The 22,211-nt window shown below is 44.6% G+C and overlaps 2 protein-coding genes across 2 annotated transcripts; both read left to right on the top strand.

Annotated features, from left to right (window-relative positions):
- The first annotated feature begins 8,520 nt into the window (after nucleotides 1-8,520).
- On the top strand, nucleotides 8,521-10,748 carry LOC142256000 (transcription factor HES-5-like). The gene is made up of 3 exons (XM_075327476.1): nucleotides 8,521-8,605; nucleotides 9,012-9,186; nucleotides 9,662-10,748. The coding sequence occupies exons 1-3, from the start codon at nucleotides 8,549-8,551 to the stop codon at nucleotides 9,892-9,894; spliced, it is 465 nt and encodes a 154-aa protein (XP_075183591.1). The 5' UTR covers nucleotides 8,521-8,548; the 3' UTR covers nucleotides 9,895-10,748.
- Nucleotides 10,749-19,683: 8,935 nt separating this feature from the next.
- On the top strand, nucleotides 19,684-21,766 carry LOC142257118 (transcription factor HES-5-like). The gene is made up of 3 exons (XM_075329206.1): nucleotides 19,684-19,827; nucleotides 19,944-20,118; nucleotides 20,224-21,766. The coding sequence occupies exons 1-3, from the start codon at nucleotides 19,771-19,773 to the stop codon at nucleotides 20,454-20,456; spliced, it is 465 nt and encodes a 154-aa protein (XP_075185321.1). The 5' UTR covers nucleotides 19,684-19,770; the 3' UTR covers nucleotides 20,457-21,766.
- Nucleotides 21,767-22,211: the final 445 nt, after the last annotated feature.

Genomic DNA, 22,211 nt, shown 5'->3' with positions numbered 1-22,211 from the left:
GGGAATGGTGGCCACGCTTTACCCAAGCAACGTCCCGTATTGTCCTAGGACTCGTGGCTTGTACTGCACTTTTAGATTTTTGGTTAGTTTGGCTAACGATGCCTGCTGAAATCAATGGGCAAAATGGACGGACTTACGGTATAGGCAAGCTACATGCACCAATTTTAAGAAGGTTTCCTCTGGTACAAAAAAATTGTAAAATATTTGGTAACATATTTGGTCAAATACAACCGAGAAAAAAACTACATTAATTGACTGACATTGGACCGAGCGTAATGCCTTTTTTCTTGAATTGCACTTGCCTGATTACTACACCAGTGTGAGCAAGGCCTTAAGTGTTGGGTTACAGCAATTGTCTGTCAATGAGAGCACAAACTTGATGGTTGCACAACCACATAGTATATGTACATGGTACGGATATCAAGTGCTACATAACATCTATGTGGCACTGCGCTTGGGGGTTACAATTCATCACAATGGCACTGGGCTTGGTGGTTACATGATATTGCTGTGGCATTGGGTTTTATGGTTAGAAATATTGTTGTGGCACTGGGTTTTGGTGGTTATATGATATTGCTGTGGCATTGGGCTTGGTCGTTACATTAGATTACTGTGGCATTGGGCTTGATGGGTACATAACTCTGGCACTGGGCTTGATGGTTACAAATACTACTCTGGCACTGTGCATTGGTGGTTACATGATATTGCTGTGGTACTGGGCTTGGTGGTTACATAACATTACAGTGGCACTGGGTTTTGGTGGTTATATGATATTGCTGTGGCATTGAGCTTGGTCATTACATAACATTATTGTGGCACTGAGCTTGATGGTTACAAATAATACTCTGGCAAAGGGCTTTGGAGGTTACATGATATTGCTGTAGCACTGGGCTTGGTGGTCACATAACAATACTGTGGCATAGGGCTTGATGGTTATATAATATTACTATGGCACTGGCCTTGATGGTTACATGATATTGCTGTGGCATTGGGCTTGGTGGTTACAAATATTACTGTGGCACTGGGCTTGGTGGTTACATAACATTACTGTGGCATTGGCCTTGATGGTTACATGATATTGCTGTGGCATTGGCCTTGATGGTTACATGATATTGCTGTGGCATTGGCCTTGATGGTTACATGATATTGCTGTGGCATTGGGCTAGATTGTTACTAATAATACTGTGGCAATAGGCTTTGGTAGCTATATGATATTGCTGTGGCATTGAGCTTGGTCATTACTTACCATTACTGTGGCATGGGGCTTGATGGTTACAAATATTACTGTGGCACTGTGATTTGGTGGTTATGATATTGCTGTGGTGTTGGGCTCGGTGGTGACAAATATTACTGTGGCACTGGGCTTCATAGTTACATATATTACCATGGCAGTGGCACTGGGCTTAAAGGTTACATAAAATTACAGTGGCACTGGACTTGGTGAATATATAGCAATACCGTGACATGCACAACAACAGGAGCACCCTCTTATAGCAGATAGACAGACATAGCCCAACAGCTTTTGGTTTAGGGCTTTAAACACAATACCTCTTGCAGAATATAAGACTTGAAGAAGTGCAGGGTTTCCATGATGCTTACTCACAGATACCAGTCACATCAACATATGATGATGCGCTCCTGCTCCTGTTGGAGCCATAATCATTCTCGGTGTCTTTGGCTATGCAACGGTAACTGCACAAGCCAAGGTTACCTTCACTGTCAATGGCCATGGGAGAGCTCATCTTATCACAGGCCACAACCATCTCAGGCCACCGCGCAACTCAGATCATTAATTGTCATCATGCATGGCAGGTCGGCTGTAAGTCACTTTTGGGTGTATTTCTAGTACTTGCCCAAATTTGCTGAAATTTTGGTAAGGACATTACCATTCTGTATCTACAAGTTGTATCCAGGCCATTTCTTTGCTGAGGTGTTTCTTTTTAGAAATCCCAATTAGATCAGAAGTCAATAGGAGACGTCTGGGTGTTTGCTGTAGTATGCAACCTCTCTTGTTTGTATTAGGCCTTAAGGGGGCTTTACACGCTGCGACATTGCTAATGCCAACTCGTTGGTGTCACGGAATTGGTGACGCACATCCGGCCGCATTAGCGATGTTGCTGCGTGTGACACCGATGAGCGATTTTGCATTGTTGCAAAAACGTGCAAAATCGCTCATCGGTGACATGGGGGTCCATTCTCAAAAATCGTTACTGCAGCAGTAACGAGTTTGTTCCTCGTTCCTGTGGCAGCACACATCGCTCCGTGTGACGCCGCAGGAACAAGGAAGCTCTCCTTACCTGCCTCCCGGCCGCTATGCGGAAGGAAGGAGGTGGGCGGCATGTTATGTCCCGCTCAGCTCCGCCCCTCCGCTGCTATTGGGCGGTCGCTCAGTGACGTCGCTGTGACGCCGCACGGACCGCCCCCTTAGAAAGGAGGCGGTTCACTGGTCACAGCGACGTCGCCGGGCAGGTAAGTATGTGTGACGGGTCTGGGCGATGTTGTGCGGCACGGGCAGCGATTTGCCCGTGTCGCGCAACAGATGGGGGTGGGTACCCACACTAGCGATATCGGGACAGATATCGCAGTGTGTAAAGCCCCTTTAGGTCCGCTTTACACGCTGCAATATATCTTACAATGTGTCGGCGGGGTCACGTCGTAAGTGACGCACATCCGGCATCGTAAGTTACATTGCAGTGTGTGACAGGTACGTGCGATTGAACGGTAAAACGTTCATCGCATACACATCGTACCTGTCTCTAGAATTGCACGTCAGATTGTTCATCGTACCCGGGGTAGCGCACATCGCAGTGTGTGACACCCCGGGAACGATGAACAGATCTTACCTGCGTCCTGCGGCTCCCGGCCAGCAATGCGGAAGGAAGGAGGTGGGTGGGATGTTTACGTCCCGCTCAGCTCCGCCCCTCCGCTTCTATTGGCCGGCTGCCACGTGACGTCGATGTGACGCCAAACGTCCCTCCTACTCCAGGAAGTGGACGTTCGCCGCCCACAGCGAGGTCGTATGGACGGGTAAGTACGTGTGACAGGGGTTAATCGTTTCTGCGGCACGTTCAACAAATTGAACGTGCCACACATACGATGGGAGCGTTGCAAATCGCCTACGATATCGTAAGCGAAATTGCAACGTGTAAAGCAGGCTTTACTCACACATCAGTTTTGCTTGTACAAATGCAATTCGTGTTCTTCAGAGGAGCACTTGGTCTTTTGAAAGTCTATGAGGCTGGTCACATGTCCTGGAATTTTTGCGCACTGACTGCTCAGGGCAAAATTGCGGAGAAATGTCCGATCTTGATCTGAGAGTTGGAACAAAATGAAAGTCTATGGTTCCGTTAAAAAATATCCGACAGCACTTAAAAGCCATAAGTGTTAACCATTTTTCACAGACTGTTATTTTTGTTGTTGCTTCTCATGTAAGAAAAACTGATGAAACTTTGACCAAACACTGATGGTAAAAACTAATAATCCAATAAAACTGATAAAAAAAAAAACTGTTGAAACTCGGACAGATTTTTCTCATATGAGAAAATCACTAACATGTGAATGAGCCTTAGGATGCATTTACAATGGCCGATCGCTCCCGCTAAATGATCATTAATCGGCTAAATTCAGCTGATTGGTGGTCCCAGGTTCTCTCTTTAATCTAATTAACACTGACAAGTGCTCTTTGCCCCACAGTAGTACTCGGTTTACCCAATTGCTTCTTAGTAATCACAAAGGCACTGGCACTGGTGATGCTACTTTTAGGCTGTGTCCGCACTTTGCGTTTTTACTTGCGTTTCAGCAGCGTTTTGAACTGCAGCGTTTTCATGCCAAAATGCATGCGTTTTGATTTTCCAGCAAAGTCTATGGGAAATGGGGATTTCTTGTACGCACTTTGCTGTTCAAAACGCTGCATTTAATTTGCATAATTTTGGGCAAAACCTCAGCGTTCAAAGAAGCAGCATGTCAATTGTTTTTGCCATTTGGGCTGCGTTTTGATAACATTGAAGTCAATGAGAAGTTGTAAAAAGCAAAAAACATCAAAATTCCAGCGTTTTACCTGCTTTTTAGGTGCAGAAAAGATGCATTTTGGACTACATAAAGGCATGCGTTTCTGACATCAAAATAATGGAATGATATGTCCCTTTACACACACACATAGTCCGACAATTATATTAATAAAAAATATTAATTTACTGTTATTTTAGCCATAAAAAGTATAAAACCGCTATAATTATATTAAATATAACTATTTTCGTATTGATATAAATAATTATATTTGTTTTCTTCCTTTTTTCATAGTGTTTGACTGTTTAAACTTTATTTAGCAGTGTCTTTATGTTCAAAATGCAGCTGAGTTTAAGCAATGAAAAAGCAGGTAAAAAGCGCTAAAAACACGTCTAAAACGCGGTAAAATCGCACGCGTTTCTGTGGCCAAAAGCAACTTTGGCAAAAGCAACTTCTGCCAGAGGATGCGTTTAGAACTGCAACTACCTCGACGCAAAGTGCGCACATAGCCTTATACGTGACGTGACCTGCGGGGCCACGAGTCTCCTCCACAGGAGAAAGCAGGAAACCGCAGCTGTCAGTACCCACGATCAGGGGTTGGGGCGCTGCAGTCTTTCGCTTGTGTTCGCCCTACGGAGGACACCTGCGACTCCGCAGTAAAGAATTCACATGCTGAGGGTCGGAAAACTGCACTGCAGGTCAGTGTTTGCCGCGGAAAAAACAAACAGTGGGCAGGAGATTTCTAGAAATCCATCCACTGTGCTTGTGCTGTACAACACAGCATTTTGGACGCAGCTGACGCATGCTACATCCAAAATGCTGTGAAAACTGATCGTGGGCATGCAGCCTTAAGGCTACTTTACACACTGCGATATCGGTCCCGATATCGCTAGTGTGGGTAGCCGCCCCCATCTGTTGCGCGACACGGGCAAATCGCTGCCCGTGCCGCACAACATCGCCCAGACCGGTCACACATACATACCTGTCCGGCGACGTCGCTGTGACGGGCGAACCGCCTCCTTTCTAAGGGGGCGGTCCGTGCGGCGTCACAGCGACGTCACTGAACCGCCGCCCAATAGCAGCGGATGGGCGGAGCTGAGCGGGACGTAACATCCCGCCCACCTCCTTCCTTCCTCATAGCGGCCGGGAGGCAGGTAAGGAGAGCTTCCTCGTTCCTGCGGTGTCACACGCAGCGATGTGTGCTGCCGCAGGAACGAGGAACAACCTCGTTACTGCTGCAGTAACGAGATTTGAGATTGGACCCCCGTGTCGCCGATTAGCGATTTTGCACGTTTTTGCAACGATGCAAAATCGCTTATCGGTGTTACACGCAACGGCATCGCTAATGCGGCCGGATGTGCGTCACCAATTCCGTGACCCCAACGAGTTCGCATTAGCGATGTCGCAGCGTGTAAAGCCCGCTTTAGAGAAAACATAACATAACAGCAAATAATAACTAGCATTACTATTTACTTCATTGGTTCAATGATACATCTTTTGTAAAGGTATGTGATGAAAGTTGTGCTCACGTATTTTTCTTCATATTACCCCCTTTATGGTCCCATACAGGTGTGTATTATAACAGAGCAGTTGAATACCAAGTTCATGGGTCTTCCAGTAGAACAATGACCCCAAACACTTCAAGAAGCCCCCAAAAATGGATGGAAATAAAGCATTGGAGAGATCTGAAGTGGCAGCAATGAGTCGGGATCTAAATCCCATTTTATAAATGTGGAGCGATCTAAGGCTATGTGCCCACAGCAGTTTGTATCTGCGGATATATCCACAGGTACGGCCGCAGGTTTCCCGCAGCTGCTCGCCGAAATCAGCAGCTATTTTTAGCTGCGGCAGTACAGCGAAATAACTGCGTAAAACATGCGGACAATCATGCGACTTACCTGCGGAAGTTCCGCAGGTAATTCCGCAGAAAGAATTGACATGCAATACTTCATTTTCTGGAACAAATTCAACGGTGCCAACACTTTCAGGCATGACTGTATATCCTTTCCATGGGATGAGTAATACCAGTCTTATCACTGGGAACCCACTGTTGTACTAGGTTGTTTCTCTCTACCCCATAGTAATTGAATAGGTCAGCAGGGCGCCTGTATGACCACTAGTGATGAGTATGCGTGCTCATTACTCGATCGAGCATTGGATTTTAAAAATGCTCGAGTTTTCCAATGACTTCCATTATACTCGGTACTCGATTTGCACCTGAGAACCCCAATGCTCGATTGAGTAACGAGCAGTGGCGATCATGCTCACTCATCACTAATGACCACCACTCCATTCATTCTCCTCCTTACTGCATGACCAGGGCTCTGGGCTGCTGTTCTAGAGAGTGGTGGGAGAATGAGTAGTGGGTCCCTAATGATGAGTGGGGCCCTAGTGTGGGAATTAGAAAAATGTCCTATTGTATTACAACAATCTGTTTAAAACAATAATATGTATTACATTTGACATCATTGGGACCTAATAGAAGAAGAAATATATTATATTTTGGATTATCAAGTACTTGTAAGGGGACTGAAAATGAAAATAAGAACAACATCTGCTGCCATCACTTTGTGCTGCGGAGTTTCCACCTTGGTTTTCAGCATTTAGGGTATTGTTCCACTTGCGTTTTGCACGGACGGACGGATTGCTCTCACTGTAGTGCAAATCTATGGGGCAGTGTCCATCTGCGATTGATTTCTCATGCCATATTGGCATGAGCAATAAATCGCAGCATGCTGTGTTTGGCAGCGATTCTCAGCTCACGTACCCAAACAAGTCTGTGGGAGCGTGTGAAACATCGCACTGCACTCGTATGTCATCCAAGTGCAGTGCGATGTACGCAGAGAGAGGAAGCGGAGGAAAGGGAGAAAGTGCTCCCCCTCTCCTCCGCAGCTGTGATCCGAACTCAAGATTGGATCGCAGTCACATGACCCTCAACTGATGCTCGCAGCAGAGGGTCATTAGCATATTGCTCCTGATGCTCTCGCCCTAAGGCCACTTTACACACAGAGATAAATCTTTGGCAGATCTGTGGTTGCAGTGAAATCATGGACATATTGTTCCATTTGTACACAGCCACAAACCTGGCACTGATTGTCCACAATTTCACTGCAACCACAGATCTGCCGCAGATTTATCTCTGTGTGTAAAGTGGCCTTTAGACTCTGTCTCATCTTCTGACAATCTACATCATGTTGCATTACTGTGCCGGATTATGAGACTTTTTGGATTACCAGATTTTTTTTTACGTGCTCTTGTTGTGACTGAGATTTCTTTTTCATGTTCAATGCCAGGTTCCTCCATGTACTGATGATTGGAGGCACGCTTCCTGGCTTTGATGCTGAGAGTTGTAATTCACAGGCACATGTCAGGCTCACTTCATGGACAGGTGTTTCACAATGTCTTGGGAGACGGCTGCCGGCTTGAGGACTGATCATGGCCTCCACGAGTGCTGCAGTCAAAGAGCGGATATGATCTATTGAGCATGTGGATCCTATGTAAACCTTATACACAGTGTGCGCCATAGGGGCCAGCTCCAGAGCTTCATGTAAAGCGCCATGGAATAAATAGCGCTATAATAATAAATAATAATAATAGATACTTGTGTTCTTGTTTATAAGATGGAGTTCTCAAAAATAGTGATTCATTTTCATCCAGAAAAAATTGTCATTTTCTATTATCTCTATTGTCTGTTTCAGTAATTTTTATTAATAGAATATCTTATACAACATACAGAGCACATATCTCCATTGGAAGTAACACAAAATAAAAACACTTCTCACTAGAAATAATGTTTTATTTTGTTTGATTGAAAGTCTATATACTCTAGATTGTGAGCCCCAATGGGGACAGTGTTGCCAATGTATGTAAAGCGCTGTGGAATTAATAGCGCTATATAAATGAATAAAATTATTATATTTAATTTTTTCTATTATTATTATTTATTATTTTAGCGCCATTTATTCCATGACGCTTTACAAGTGAAAAGGGTATACGTAACAATTAGTACAACAATCATTCTATAATATTATTATACAATATCTCTATTGTCATTCGTATGGCATCCATAGTTATCCATCACCCGTGATTAACATTTACAACACCAAATTTAGCTTCCTATGTTAATAATTGCAATGTATGCGTAAAACAATTGGATGCAATAAGGATGATCTGTATGTGATGAAGAATAGAGAATACTGAAATATCTTTTATGTGGATTTTATCAATAAATCAATAAATATTCCAGTTAGTTAATCCCATCCATGTCCTGATCAATCTGTCATCCTGCAGGTCGCGTCTTGTGGCCGGGGGTTCCCACACTGCAGCCACATTCCCCCCGCAGCCCCCATTATCCCTGTATTGGAGCAGATGGACACACGTCCATTGTCCCCGCTGCTGTGGGATTGGAGGATGAGTGTGGGAACCTCTTGTAAGTCCGCTCTCCACACATCATTATGCGGGGAGAGCGGTATATAGAGGGCGGCCGCTCACTAGTAGTCACACAGCACAAGGCCTCACACAGCACAAGGCTACAGACTGCACCATGGCCCCCTGTAATATGAGGACCCCAGACCCTCCGGCTGACAGCGGCCTCAGAAAGGTAAGACCCCACTAGTGACCACGTGTCCCCAATATCCCCACATAGAGTCTTAGGGTAAGTTCATACACTGCGGGTTTTTTATGCGTTTTTGGCTTTGTTTTGCTGTGTTTTTGATCTCTGCGTTTTTCCAATGCATTGCATGGGGAGAAAACGCGGTAAAATGCAGGAAAGTATTGACATGTCCATATATTTTTTTTTTTTTTTTTAAAAAAAAAGTTGTGTGTAGACAGCAAAAATGAAAACTCATAGACTTTGCTGGGGAAGCAAAGTCATGCAGTTTTGAGCCCAAAAACGCACCAGAAAAACGCCACGAAAAATGCACTGTGCGCACGTAGCCTTATGGGAACAGGGACTGATGGTGACAGCACTGCGCAGTGTAATAATGAGGGGTTCTTCTTCTCTGCAGCTGAGGAAGCCGGTGATTGAGAAGATGAGGAGAGATCGGATTAACAGCAGCATTGAGCAGCTCCGCGTCTTACTGGAGAAGGAGTTTCACAGACACCAGCTCCCCTCCAAACCGGAGAAAGCCGATATCCTGGAGATGACGGTCACCTCCCTGCAGCGGCACATGGCGGAGAGAAGTAAGTGTCCTCAAATCCCTTGTGATTTTTAATCTAAGATCATTTTTATGTCATAATCTTCAATGTATATATAGAAATCTGGTGCTATCCGGATGATCTGTGCAGGATCTGATTGTTATGTGCACTCATAGACTTAAACACATGAGTCTTGTAAAAAAAAAAACACAAGAGACTAGTGCGAGTGCACGCTGCACATTCAGTCAGTGTCAAAAATTATTGCTCGATAATATTGAATAATAATAATATTTATTTATTAATTTCATAGCGCTTTACGTACATCAGCAACACTGTCCCCATTGGGGCTCACAATCTAAGGTCCCTATAACTTTGGTCCTGGTGCTGTCAGTGTGAGGTCAGTTTTTTCCACAGACAGCACTGAGACCGAAAATACATTTGTGTGAACGAAGCCTTACTGATAGCAGATTGCGGCAGGTGATGGACGCTGTCACTGACATGTTTGTCTTTCCTGTTCTAGATGTCGCAGCCTCCAGCCAGAGAGAAGAAGGCTTCTCCACCTGCGTCCAGGACTCCATCACCTTCCTGTCCCAGCACAAACACAGCGAGCTTCAGATCCAGCTGCTGCAGAACCTCCCTGGGGCGCACACTGGGGTATACAGGGCTGTATCTCCTCCTGTATCTCCAGTCTACCAGACCCCCAGCAAACACAGCCCCCCAGACACCAGCAAAGCCTTGTGGAGACCCTGGTAGAGACTGTATTCAATATGTGGACTGAGACCGGAAAGCTGTGCACCCCCAGTATAACTGAGAGCTGGGAGCTGTGTATTCCCAGTATACCTGGGAGCTGGAGATGGGACGTCTTCTGCCAGTTACTGATGTCCCTTCATGTGATGGGAGGTGAAGTTCATTCTGAACATGGTGTAATTACTCTGTGATTTTCATTATATTATCTGCTGGCGTCTGCAGCTCTCCTGTATGGACTCAGTTCTGGTCCATATATGAGTAGTTGTCTTCTATGAAGAACAGTCCTGGTCCTATATGGACACATTCTATGAATATTCCCAGTGATACCATGTATCGGATTATATATAGTGTGTACAGGCTCTATAGAGAGTGACGTATTGTATGTATATATCAGACCTCCGGTGCAAAGCATTGCAGAATAATGGAGGTGAAACCTCCGGCCTGATATATGCAGTAGATACTATGTATCATTCAGTTCTGTAAATGCTACAGAATACATAGTAATAATGTGTGTATTGTTCGATTTAATATATAGATGTACTGTGTACAGCGTCCCTTTAGAGTTCACTATTATAGTGGTAAGTGTTCTGTATATTGAATATTCAATAAATTACCAGTAGGCATGTTTTCTATGCTTGTGCATGATTATTATGTAATTGTGATATTAGGATGAGGTTATATTATTTACTTACTGTATATTTAGTATGCAATATTTGCACTAATATATTTATGCGTTTTTATAACATGCAAAGTAATCTGCGATATCTGCAGGAAGTTATACATTGATACTTGTGTCGGTTAAGCAATGTTTGCAAGTGACTGTGTCAGAGCAAGTTCATCAGTGTGATGTGTAATCCATGACTGCCATACGTTTCTGGCAATAAAATATCATGTATGAATCACATGTGTTGTCAGTAAGTCTCTATTAATAATATTTGCTTCTCTACACTACAATATGCAGCTGCCATGTGCAGACAGTGAGGGCACATCCAATGTTATTGACCATATATAAGAGGGTAAAGCAAAACGGAGCGTCCACGTCACGATTATGTTTGTTTCACAAGCAGTCAGCCAATGTTAATGGCATCATGGTCTTGCAGATGAAAAGAGTTGTTCCCCTTAAAAATCAAGTAATGAGTTAGCAAGCAATTTGAAAACTGTTGACTACCGGGGTTCCGCCAGGTATAAGGGAACTCCCGTTGAACGCCACAAAACACAGGGTACACCGCAAACACAATACAATGGTGGGCCCTAGAGCAAGGAAAAGAAGCGTGTGGTCACCTCCTAACACTCACCTGAGGCTGATGCCTGCACTCCCTAATGTCTCTATACGGGTCCTTCCCCCGATCGCCAATCATGTGCCTAAGCACTCCCTAACTCTAACCTCACCCTGGCTAGGGAGGGCCAGCGAGACGCTAGTCTCGTCACAACAATAAGACAACACGAGGTAGGAAAGATAAACAGGGGAGAGAGACACAACAAGTAAAATTCTGGTAGGAACTTCTCAGCTGCAACTGAAGCTACACCTCAGCTTTCTCCACAGACTGGTTCCTTCCAAGTGGACAGCAATAGGAATGAGCTATAGACAACATGGAGTGGAGTGAGGAGTGCATATTTATTATAAAAGGGAGTGGCTGCAGATGGGATTACAACTGCCTATTAGATCTCTGCAGAATAGAAATGAACCTGAAAGGTGTTGTCCATTATTTTTACATTGATGGCCTATCCTTAGGATAGGTCATCAATGTCTGATCATCCGGGGTCCGACACTCCGATGACCAGCTGTATCACGGCGACGGCAGCAGGCAGCCGGAAATGCTTCTTTCCGGAGGTGCTCCATCTCCTGATAGTGGCTGCGGCCAGGTACTGCACATCTGCCTCCTATTGATCTAAACTGGAGACGGATGTGCAGTACTCAGCAGTGCCCACTATCAGAAGACGGAGCAACTCCAGAACTGAGAATGTCCAGCACTGACCAAGAACAGCTGACAGGCGGTGTGCGGTGTTGGACCCTGGCCGATCAGACATTGATGACCTATCCTAAGAATAGGCCATCAATGTAAAAGTAATGGTCAACCTCTGTAACCTCTTCAGTGGAATTAAACATGCTCCAACTCAGGGTAAATGGAGAGCGGACACTAAAGCAGATCTACAATCTACAATGCGCTGCGACCTTCTGTTCCCAGATCGCCCTAAAATCACATCAGGCCGTGCCACACTCATGACAACTGTGGTATTAATTTACTGGGCCACTCTATCGTGACTTAGCCTTAAGGCTAATTCAGATATCCATTTTTCCTATATGTCTTCTGTGTTTTTCATGGATACACTCAGACCTAGTATAATTTACGGGGACATTTATATGTCCAACTCGTATTATTCTACTCCATCAAACTGTACAGTTGGCACAATGCAGCCAGGCAGTTAGTGTTCTCCTGGCATTCACCAACCCCAGACTCGTCCTTCAGATACCAGACACAGAAGTGTGATCCGACACTGCACAAAACACGTTTCCTCCAGAGTCCAGTGGAGGAGGCTTTACACCACTTCATCTCACGCTGTGCATTGTGCTTGGTGATGTATGGCTGCATACAGCTGCTCAGCCATGAAGCTCCTGACAGAGGTGCAGTGCATGTGCTAGTGTTATTACCAGAGAAGGTCTTGACCACAGTTATCGAGTCAGCAGAGGGTTGGTAACTTTGCTTCCCTCTGCTCCTCAGCTCTCGGCCCCCCTTACGTGGTCTCCACTTTGTGGCGGAGTTGCTGCAGCTCCTTTCACTTCTTAATAATATCACTCACAGGTGATGGGGGAATATTTTGGAGTAAAGAAATTAATGAATGGACTTGTAAAGCGGGCTTTACACGCTACGATATATCTAACGAGATGTCGGCGGGGTCACGTCATAAGTGACGCACATCCGGCATCATTAGTGATATCGTAGCGTGTGACAGCTATGAACGAGCAGAAATACTCACCTTCTCGTTCATCGTTGACACGTCGCTCATTTTCTAAAAATCGAAGGTCCTGTTGTTCATCGTTCCCATGGCAGCACACATCGCACCGTGTGACACCCCGGGAACGATGAACACAGCTTACCTGCATCCCGCCGGCAATGCAGAAGGAAGGAGGTGGGCAGGATGTTACGTCCCGCTCTTCTCCGTTCCTCCGCTTCTATTGGCCGGCTGCTGTGTGACGTCGCTGTGACGCCGAACGTCCCTCCCCCTTCAGTAAGTGGATGTTCGCCGCCCACAGCAAGGTCGTTTGCAAGGTAAGTGCGTGTGACGGGGGGTTACAGCATTGTGCGACATGGGCAACAAATTGCCCGTACCGCACAAGCGATGGGGGTCGGGTGCGATCGCAAATGCGATCGCAAGACATATTGAACTGTGTAAAGCAGGCTTTACACTGATGTCACCTACTACAGGACCGCGCTGGTATCCATGAGATCTCTACCTCCAGCCATTTTGTCACATTAGTAAAGGCAGACGACATAGTGGGGCATGATGTTATATAACGTGAGCCGAGGAGCTGAATGTTATACACCAGGGGTGATGGGGTCTGAGGTTGTACACCAGGGGTGAAAGACTGGATGTTGTACACTGGGAGTAATAGGATTTAGCAAAAAAACTTTAATTCATTGATGCCACACACTGTCCAGCATATCTCCAACATCCATAATGGCCTATATATATCCAGCCTCAGAACACTGCCCAGTATATCTCCAAATTTGACCTTGAAAACAATGAGATATCACTGAGATGTCTAACGTTTCTTATCTCATCTCCACATACTTTGACCCCAGAGTCCATTATGAGCACTGCAGTCAGTGATACATTCATCTTCATACAACTACAAGGAGTGCCAATCCATGTCACAGTTGTACAAGTCTACTCACCAATAACAGATGCCATGGAGGAGGACGTTAAACTATTTTATGATCAAGTTCAAGAAAAAAGTCAACAAGATGCCAAATCAAGACGTATTCATTATCATGGGAGACTTGAATGCCAAAGTGGGCCATGGCAAACATGGAATCGGAATTGGAACCTTTGTACTTGATGAATGAAACAAGGATGGGGGGAGATTCATTTACTTTTATATGACAAATGAATTGTCCATCATGAATACCTTTTTCCAAAATCACAAACAGAGACTCCTACACATGGACATTACTGAATGGGGCCTATAAGAATCAGATTGACTGCATATGTGTTTGCCAAAGATGGAGGTCGTCAATCATTACCACAAAAACAAGGCCAGGGGCTGACTGTGTAACTGATTGTGAACCTTTGACAGCAAAAATTAGTGTCAAGCTGTGTATATAGACTAGACAGCAGCACGTTTCCAACTTCGGCTTGACCAACGTACTTGAAGTTTTTTGGAGCGGTCTGCACAACCAATTTATATAACTGCACATGGATGAAAGAAAGTCTGAGGAATTATGGACACATATAAATACTATTATAACTGAAGAAGCCAGAAGGACAATAAACAAGAAACAGAAGAGACCCTCACAGGCATGGTTAACAGAAGAAACTCTAAAGATCATCGAAGAAAGATAAATGGCAAAAGCCAAAGGAAACAAGTAGGACGCAGACAACATCAGTAAAAGACTAAAAACAGCCATTCAAGCAGACATACAACTTTATTACCCAAAGATATGTACAGAGATAGGGAATGAACGTATGAAGAGCAAAACCAGGAAGGCATACCAAAAGATCCAAGAGATATGCTGAAAGTTTCAACCAAAAGTGCAAATGTTAAAGATGTCAATGGGAACAAACTACCTGAGCTAGAACAGATCAAGGATAGATGGAAAAAAATACGTGGCGCATCTCTACAAGAACAACTCAGTGATACATGAAGAATGAGACTGGAAATGACAGTGAACCGAACATCTTGAAAGCCGAAGGCATTGCTACGATAAAGATTCTGTCAAAAAGCAAAGCACCTGGATGTGACCATCTTCCAATAGAGCTAATAAAGTCATCTAAAGGAGCAGCTGATGTCATCACACGTCTGTGTCAACAGATATGGATAAATGGTAAATGGTCCAAGAACTGGACCATATCGGTGTTTATTCCTATTCCAAAGAAGGGAGATGACACCGACTGTGGAAACTAAAAGATTATTGTGCTCATACCTTAGGACAGCAAAATACTACTGAAGATCTTGCAAAGATGGTTACAGCCTAACTGTGACAAAGAGCTGCAGAAAGAACAAGCAGGATTCCGAAAAGGCAGCCGAACAACTAACAGTAGATGGATTATGGAAAAGACCAAAGAATATAACAAGGAGATCTATTTCTGCTTTATTGACTACAGCAAAGCCTTTGACGGTGTTGATCACCAAAAACTTTGGAATACCATGAAGGATATGGGTGTGCCAAACCAGCTGATCAGCCTCATCAGGGACCTTTACATCGAACAAGAAGCTACAGTTTGAACGGAACATGATGACACTGTACAAAATACATTGAGGTGTCGGAAAAGGCAGCAACATGCCATCATTTCTCATCAATTTATATGCAGAAGCTATATCCAGGAAGCCTGGACTTGCCCCAAAAAAAGAAGGAATTAAAATTGCTAGATAAGTCATCAACAATCTTAAATATGCAGAAAGCACAACTTTGATAGCAAGAAGTATAGATGAAATGAAAGACTTATTATGGAGTGTCAAGATGGAAAGCTCGAACATCGGTGTTATGCCATAGCGAGTGAACGCTCGTTGTGAATCACAAGAGGAGGGGTAAACCAGGGAACATGTAAAGAAAGGCCCTGACAATAGGGAGAGGGGTCACCACCTAACTCACCTATAGCTGATCCCTGAGCACCCTATTGCCCCTAGACGGTCCTTAACCCTGTGTACGATCACGTGCCTAAGCCCTGGCTGACTCTGGAATAGTCCTGTCTAGTGAACAGGCCAGCAAGACACTAGTCTTAATACTAATATAAATACAACACAAGGAAGGGGAGACAAACAAGGGAGACAGATTCAACAAAAACTCCAATTCTTCTCCAGAGAAGTACTCCCCCACATCCACTAGAAAGATCCCCACAGCTTTCTCCAGAGACACCTTCTTCACAGGTCAGCATAGAATGAACTATAGCCGGCATAGGAGAGAGTAAGGAGTGGATTCATATAGCAGAAGGGCATGGCTGCAACTGAGATTAAGGCTATGTTCGCACGTTGCGTTTTTTCCCGCGTTTCTGCAGCGTTTTTAGCAGCAGCGTTTTTGCGCTACAACGCATGCGTTTTTGTTTTCCAGAAAAGTCTATGGGAAAAGCAGAAATCCTGTCTGCACTTTGCTTTTTTTTCTGCAGCGTTTAATTTGCATATTTGTGGTCAAAAATCATGCAGAAAAAGAAGCAGCATGTCAGTTGTTTTTGCCATTTCTGCAGCGTTTCCTTAACATTGGAGTCAATGAGAAATGGCAAAACGCAACCAAAAGCACAATTCCTGCGTTTTTCATGCTTTTTACCTGTTTTCCACTGTGTTTTTGACTCCAAAAACGCATGCTGTTCTGGCCAAAAATTAATGGGTTCTAATGTTCCTTTACACACACACAATAACCGAAAATTTAAATGTTAAAAAATAATACACTTTACCTATTTTTCTGTTAAAATGTACATAACCACTATTATTTCATTAAAATTTATAATTTTCCATATAGTTTTATTAAAAGTTAATTTTATCCTTTTTTTTTCTTTTTTCATTTTTTTTGACTATTTCAACTTTATTTCTCAGTGTCTTGATCTACAAAACGCATCTGCAGAAACGCAGGTGAAAACGCAGGTAAAAAGCGCTGAAATTGCACTAAAAACGCGGTAAAAACGCATGCGTTTTTAGCACTAAAAAATGGTCAAAAGCCATTTGGTCAAAAACCAAGGGAAGGAAAACGTGCAGAATAAACTGCAGGTACTCCGACGCAACGTGCGGACATAGCCTAACAGCTACAAGTCAATCTCAGCAGGTTAGAAAAGAAACCTTAACCCCTTCAACACTAAATGACATTAAATACCCTCCTACTCAGGGTAAATGATTAGAAGCCTTTAAAGGGAACCTGTCACCAGTGGGCTGTTATACACAGAATTCTAACATGCTGTATATAAGAGCCCAGGCCACTCTGTATAATGTAAAAATCACTTTATAATACTCACCTAGAAGGTCGGTTTTGTGCAGAATGGTCAGATGGGTGTCTCCATTCTCCAGGTGTGGCGCCTCCTCTTTCAGCCATCTTTGTCCTACTTCTTCTGAAGCCTGAGTACATGACTACGTCATTCACACAGGCCGGCATTGATTTCCTGTGCAGGCGCAAGAATACTTTGATCTGCCCTGCTCAGGGCCGATCAAAGTGCTCCTGCGCAGGACCTCAATGCCGGCCTGTGTGAATGACATAGTATGCGTCATGCACCCAGGCTTCAGAAAAAGGAGGACAAAGATGGCCGAAAGAGGAGGCGCCGCACCCGGAAAACAGATTCAAAAGGATTTTCAAGCACTTTGGTATTGACGATCTATCCTTCATATAATAAGAGTCTGATATGCAGTACATGGCACTAGCCACTATCCACTGTATGGTGCTGTGTGTTCTACTCTGTACACTGTTCACATCTGCACTGCAAACTGCTGATTAGTGGGGGTTCTGGATACTGGACCCACCACACAAGTCTAAGGGGTACTTTGCATGCTGCGACATTGCTACTGCGATATCGTCAGGGTCAAATCGCCGGTAATGACGTCGCAACGTGTAAAGCCTAGATGCGCCGATAAACGATCGCAAAAGCGTCGAAAATCGGTGATCTGTGTAGCGTCGGTCATTTTCATAATGTCGCACCAATAGGAGATACGATGTTGTTCGTCGTTCATGCGGCAGCACACATCGCTGTGTGTGAAGCCGCAGGAGCGAGGAACATCTCCTTACCTGCGTTCACCGGCTATGCGTAAGGAAGGAGCTGGGCGGGATGTTTACGTCCGCTCATCTCCGCCCCTCCGCTTCTATTGGCCGCCTGCTGTGTGACGTCGCTGTGACGCCGCACGACCCGCCCCCTTAGGAAGGAGGCGGGTCGCCGGCCAGAGCGACGTCGCAGGGCAGGTAAGTGGTGTGAAGCTGCGAACATTATCGCTACGGCAGCTATCACAAGATATCGCATGTGCGACGGGGGCGGGGACGATCACGCTCGGCATCGCTAGCCGATGCTAGCAATGTTGCAACGTGCAAAGTACCCCTAAGGTTAGTTCATGAATATGAAACTAGTGGAAGATACTCTTAGGTTCCTGAACCACAATGCAAAATGAGTGCCTTCATCTTCCCTGGCAGAAGGGCTTTTGTTCCCCTCAGGTACTAAATTTCAGTGCAGTTGCTACCTTTGCAGATCTTTGACATAGTATCAATTTCTACTGATTTGATACTTGATAAACGTGTATCAATAAAGTAACAAAACTGTCCTCTAACTTTGGGAAAAAGACAAAATAATGTAACATGATCACATCTGTAAAGCGCTGTGGAATAAATAGCGCTGTATAAGTGATTAAAATAAATAAACTTACATGAAAATTGCATTGTGTTACATCAGTATAGGAACTGAGGACTCTGCAACCCTAGAGAATGGTTCTGAGCCCAAACTCTATGAATACAGAACCTGGCTATTACTGTAATCTTTGTTATGAGTATAATTCTGCTGATAATGAAATGTCCAATGCTCCAATGTCACCTCCGAAGGGCATTGTCTTCTGCTGGACATTTGCCATTTATTACCGGGTCGGAGCTGGGTCCATTCAGGGTTTTCTGTAAACCTACCGGTCAGAGTGACCCAAATTCCCATAGATGACCTTGCTAGAGCCCGGCTTAGGCTGCTTTCACACATCAGTTTTTTTGCATGAGGCACAATCCGGCTCAAAAATGTATGCAACGGATGCGGCGAAAAAAACGGATCCGTTTCATAAGTTTTTCCATGGGGCCCGTCTGTTTTTTGACGTATCCGGTTTGATACTGAGCATGCGCAGTTCAAAAAACTGCATCCAGCCGTCGGATGCGGGGTTTTTTTGCAGCAGGACGCCGCATCCGGTGTCCATAGGCTTGCATTGTAAATTGTGCCGCATCGCCCTGGATCCGGCGCGATGCAATTTTTCGCCGCAGACAAAAACGCTGCAAGCAACGTTCCATCTGGCCGCCGCATTGGCTACATATGCCGCATCCGGCAAAAACCATACGCAACGCACAATCCGGCACTATTGCAAGTCTATAAGGAAAAAACGCATCCGGCGGCAAAAAAAACGTATGCGTATTTTCTGCAAAGCGCCGGATTGTGCCTAATTGCAAAAAACTGATGCAGCCTCATATCATCAGCTTGAGAATAGCACTTATACATATAGGACAAAATGGGAAAATCCAATATCAGAAAAACAACATTATTGTGTAATATTTGACTTAATGTTAAAGTTTAAAAAACAATAATCCATGTCCTGATCATTAGTACTATTAGATGTAATCATTTTATTAAGTGTTCTTTATATTGTCTTGTTATTATTTCTCCTGGGATTCTCATATTTTCTGTTAGTAACAATTATCTCCTCGGAAAGATAGAAATGGATCAATAGTGAAGGTGTCGGCACAATCTGTCATTCTGCAGGTCGCGTCTTGTGGCCGGGGGTTCCCACACTGCAGCCACATTCCCCCCGCAGCCCCCATTATCCCTGTATTGGAGCAGATGGACACACGTCCATTGTCCCCGCTGCTGTGGGATTGGAGGAGGAGTGTGGGAACCTCTTGTAAGTCCGCTCTCCACACATCATTATGCGGGGACAGCGGTATATAGAGGGCGGCCGCTCACTAGTAGTCACACAGCTCCGGCCTCACACAGCACAAGGCTACAGACTGCACCATGGCCCCCTGTAATATGAGGACCCCGGACCCTCCGGCTGACAGCGGCCTCAGAAAGGTAAGACCCCACTAGTGACCGCAGCCCCCCATATCCCCACATAGAGGCTTATAGGCACAGGCCTGATGGTGACAGCACTGCGCAGTGTAATAATGAGGGGTTCTTCTTCTCTGCAGCTGAGGAAGCCGGTGATTGAGAAGATGAGGAGAGATCGGATTAACAGCAGCATTGAGCAGCTCCGCGTCTTACTGGAGAAGGAGTTTCACAGACACCAGCTCCCCTCCAAACCGGAGAAAGCCGATATCCTGGAGATGACGGTCACCTCCCTGCAGCGCCACATGGCGGAGAGAAGTAAGTGTCCCCGCTCCTCACACCCCTCATGTGCGTCTTATACTGAGAGCAGATTACGGCAGGTGATGGACGCTGTCACTGACATGTTTGTCTTTCCTGTTCTAGATGTCGCAGCCTCCAGCCACAGAGAAGAAGGCTTCTCCACCTGCGTCCAGGACTCCATCACCTTCCTGTCCCAGCACAAACACAGCGAGCTCCAGATCCAGCTGCTGCAGAACCTCCCTGGGATTCACAATGGGGTATACAGGGCTGTATCTCCTTCTGTATCTCCCGTATACCAGACCCCCAGCAAACACAGCCCCCCAGACACCAGCAAAGCCTTGTGGAGACCCTGGTAGAGACTGTATCAGTATGTGGACTGAGACCTGAGAACTGTGCACCGCCAGTATACCCAAGTGCTGGGAGCTGTGTATTCCCAGTATACCTGAGAGCTGGGAGCTGTGTATTCCCAGTATTCCTGAGAGCTGGGAGCTGTGTATTCCCAGTATACCTGAGAGCTGGGAGCTGTGTATTCCCAGTATACCTGAGAGCTGGGAGCTGTGCACCCCCAGTATACCTGAGAGCTGGGAGCTGTGCACCCCCAGTATACCTGAGAGCTGGGAGCTGTGTATTCCCAGTATACCTGGGAGCTGGGAGCTGTGCACCCCCAGTATTCCTGAGAGCTGGGAGCTGTGCATTCCCAGTATAGCTGGGAGCTGTGCACCCCCAGTATACCTGAGAGCTGGGAGCTGTGCACCCCCAGTATACCTGAGAGCTGGGAGCTGTGCACCCCCAGTATACCTGGGAGCTGGAGATGGGACGTCTTCTGCCAGTTACTGATGTCCCTTCATGTGATGGGAGGTGAAGTTCATTCTGAACATGGTGTAATTACTCTGTGATTTCCATTATATTATCTGCTGGCGTCTGCAGCTCTCCTGTATGGACTCAGTTCTGGTCCATATATGAGTAGTTGTCTTCTATGAAGAACAGTCCTGGTCCTATATGAACACATTCTATGAATATTCCCAGTGATACCATGTATCGGATTATATATAGTGTGTACTGGCTCTATAGAGAGTGACGTATTGTATGTATATATCAGACCTCCGGTGCAAAGCATTGCAGAATAATGGAGGTGAAACCTCCGGCCTGATATATGCAGTAGATACTATGTATCATTCAGTTCTGTAAATGCTACAGATGTCTGTATAGTAATACTGTATGTATAATCAGTGTGTGCTACCTCTATATGGAGTTAGTGCTGTAATGTATTGTATATCTAATGATAATGGATAATGATGATTAGTTTGGCCAGTTAGTGGTCTTATTTGTATCACATTTTATATGTGACTGCCCGGCTGCCGTGTACATTACATTGGTATTATTAGTACTTTGTTACTTTTTTATTTGTAGTTTACAATATTTGCAGTCATATATACAATGTATATTATTAATCCAGGAGTTACACAATTACTTATATAGCATGGTATGCAGTATTTGCATCCCGTATTATATAGTTATTTATTGTAGTATGCAACATTTGCAAAGATTGTCACAATGTTATATATATGATATTATATGTACAGTGTTATATTGACACATTTATATTTGTGATGTAATATTTGCAGATCTCAAATTGCAGATACATGACTGATGAATCATAGAATATTTCTGTGAATGTCTTATGCTTTCCTTGATGAAAGTTTTTGTGGATTCTCTGTAATAAAATTATTATTTGAAAACCATACATTGTGTGTTTTGCACAATTTTTTTTATCATAATTTCATCCTTTTTTAGACCAATGATAAATCTACTAGATATTGGGGGCATCTGGAGGCATATGATGGGACATGTACTATTTAAAGGGATTCTGTTATACAGGTTTCTAGGGAACTTTGACCCTATAAAAATCCTATTTGTTTTATAGATTCTTGTGGTTTAGATTGAAAAAAACCCCACAATCTATTTTGCATGCTAATGAGGGTGCGTCTCAGTGCATGTTTGGCTTTGCCATAGGGCTCAGTGCACCGGTACGCCCCTTAAAGAGACTGTGTCACCATATTTTGCCACCTAATCTGAGAGCAGCATGATGAAGGAAAAGACACCCTGATTCC

The sequence above is a fragment of the Anomaloglossus baeobatrachus genome, chromosome 11, assembly GCF_048569485.1.
Source record: "Anomaloglossus baeobatrachus isolate aAnoBae1 chromosome 11, aAnoBae1.hap1, whole genome shotgun sequence".
NCBI classification, from domain to species: domain Eukaryota; kingdom Metazoa; phylum Chordata; class Amphibia; order Anura; family Aromobatidae; genus Anomaloglossus; species Anomaloglossus baeobatrachus.
The sequence above is the reverse complement of the archived record's forward strand: the minus strand, read 5'-3'. Positions and strand labels throughout refer to the sequence as shown.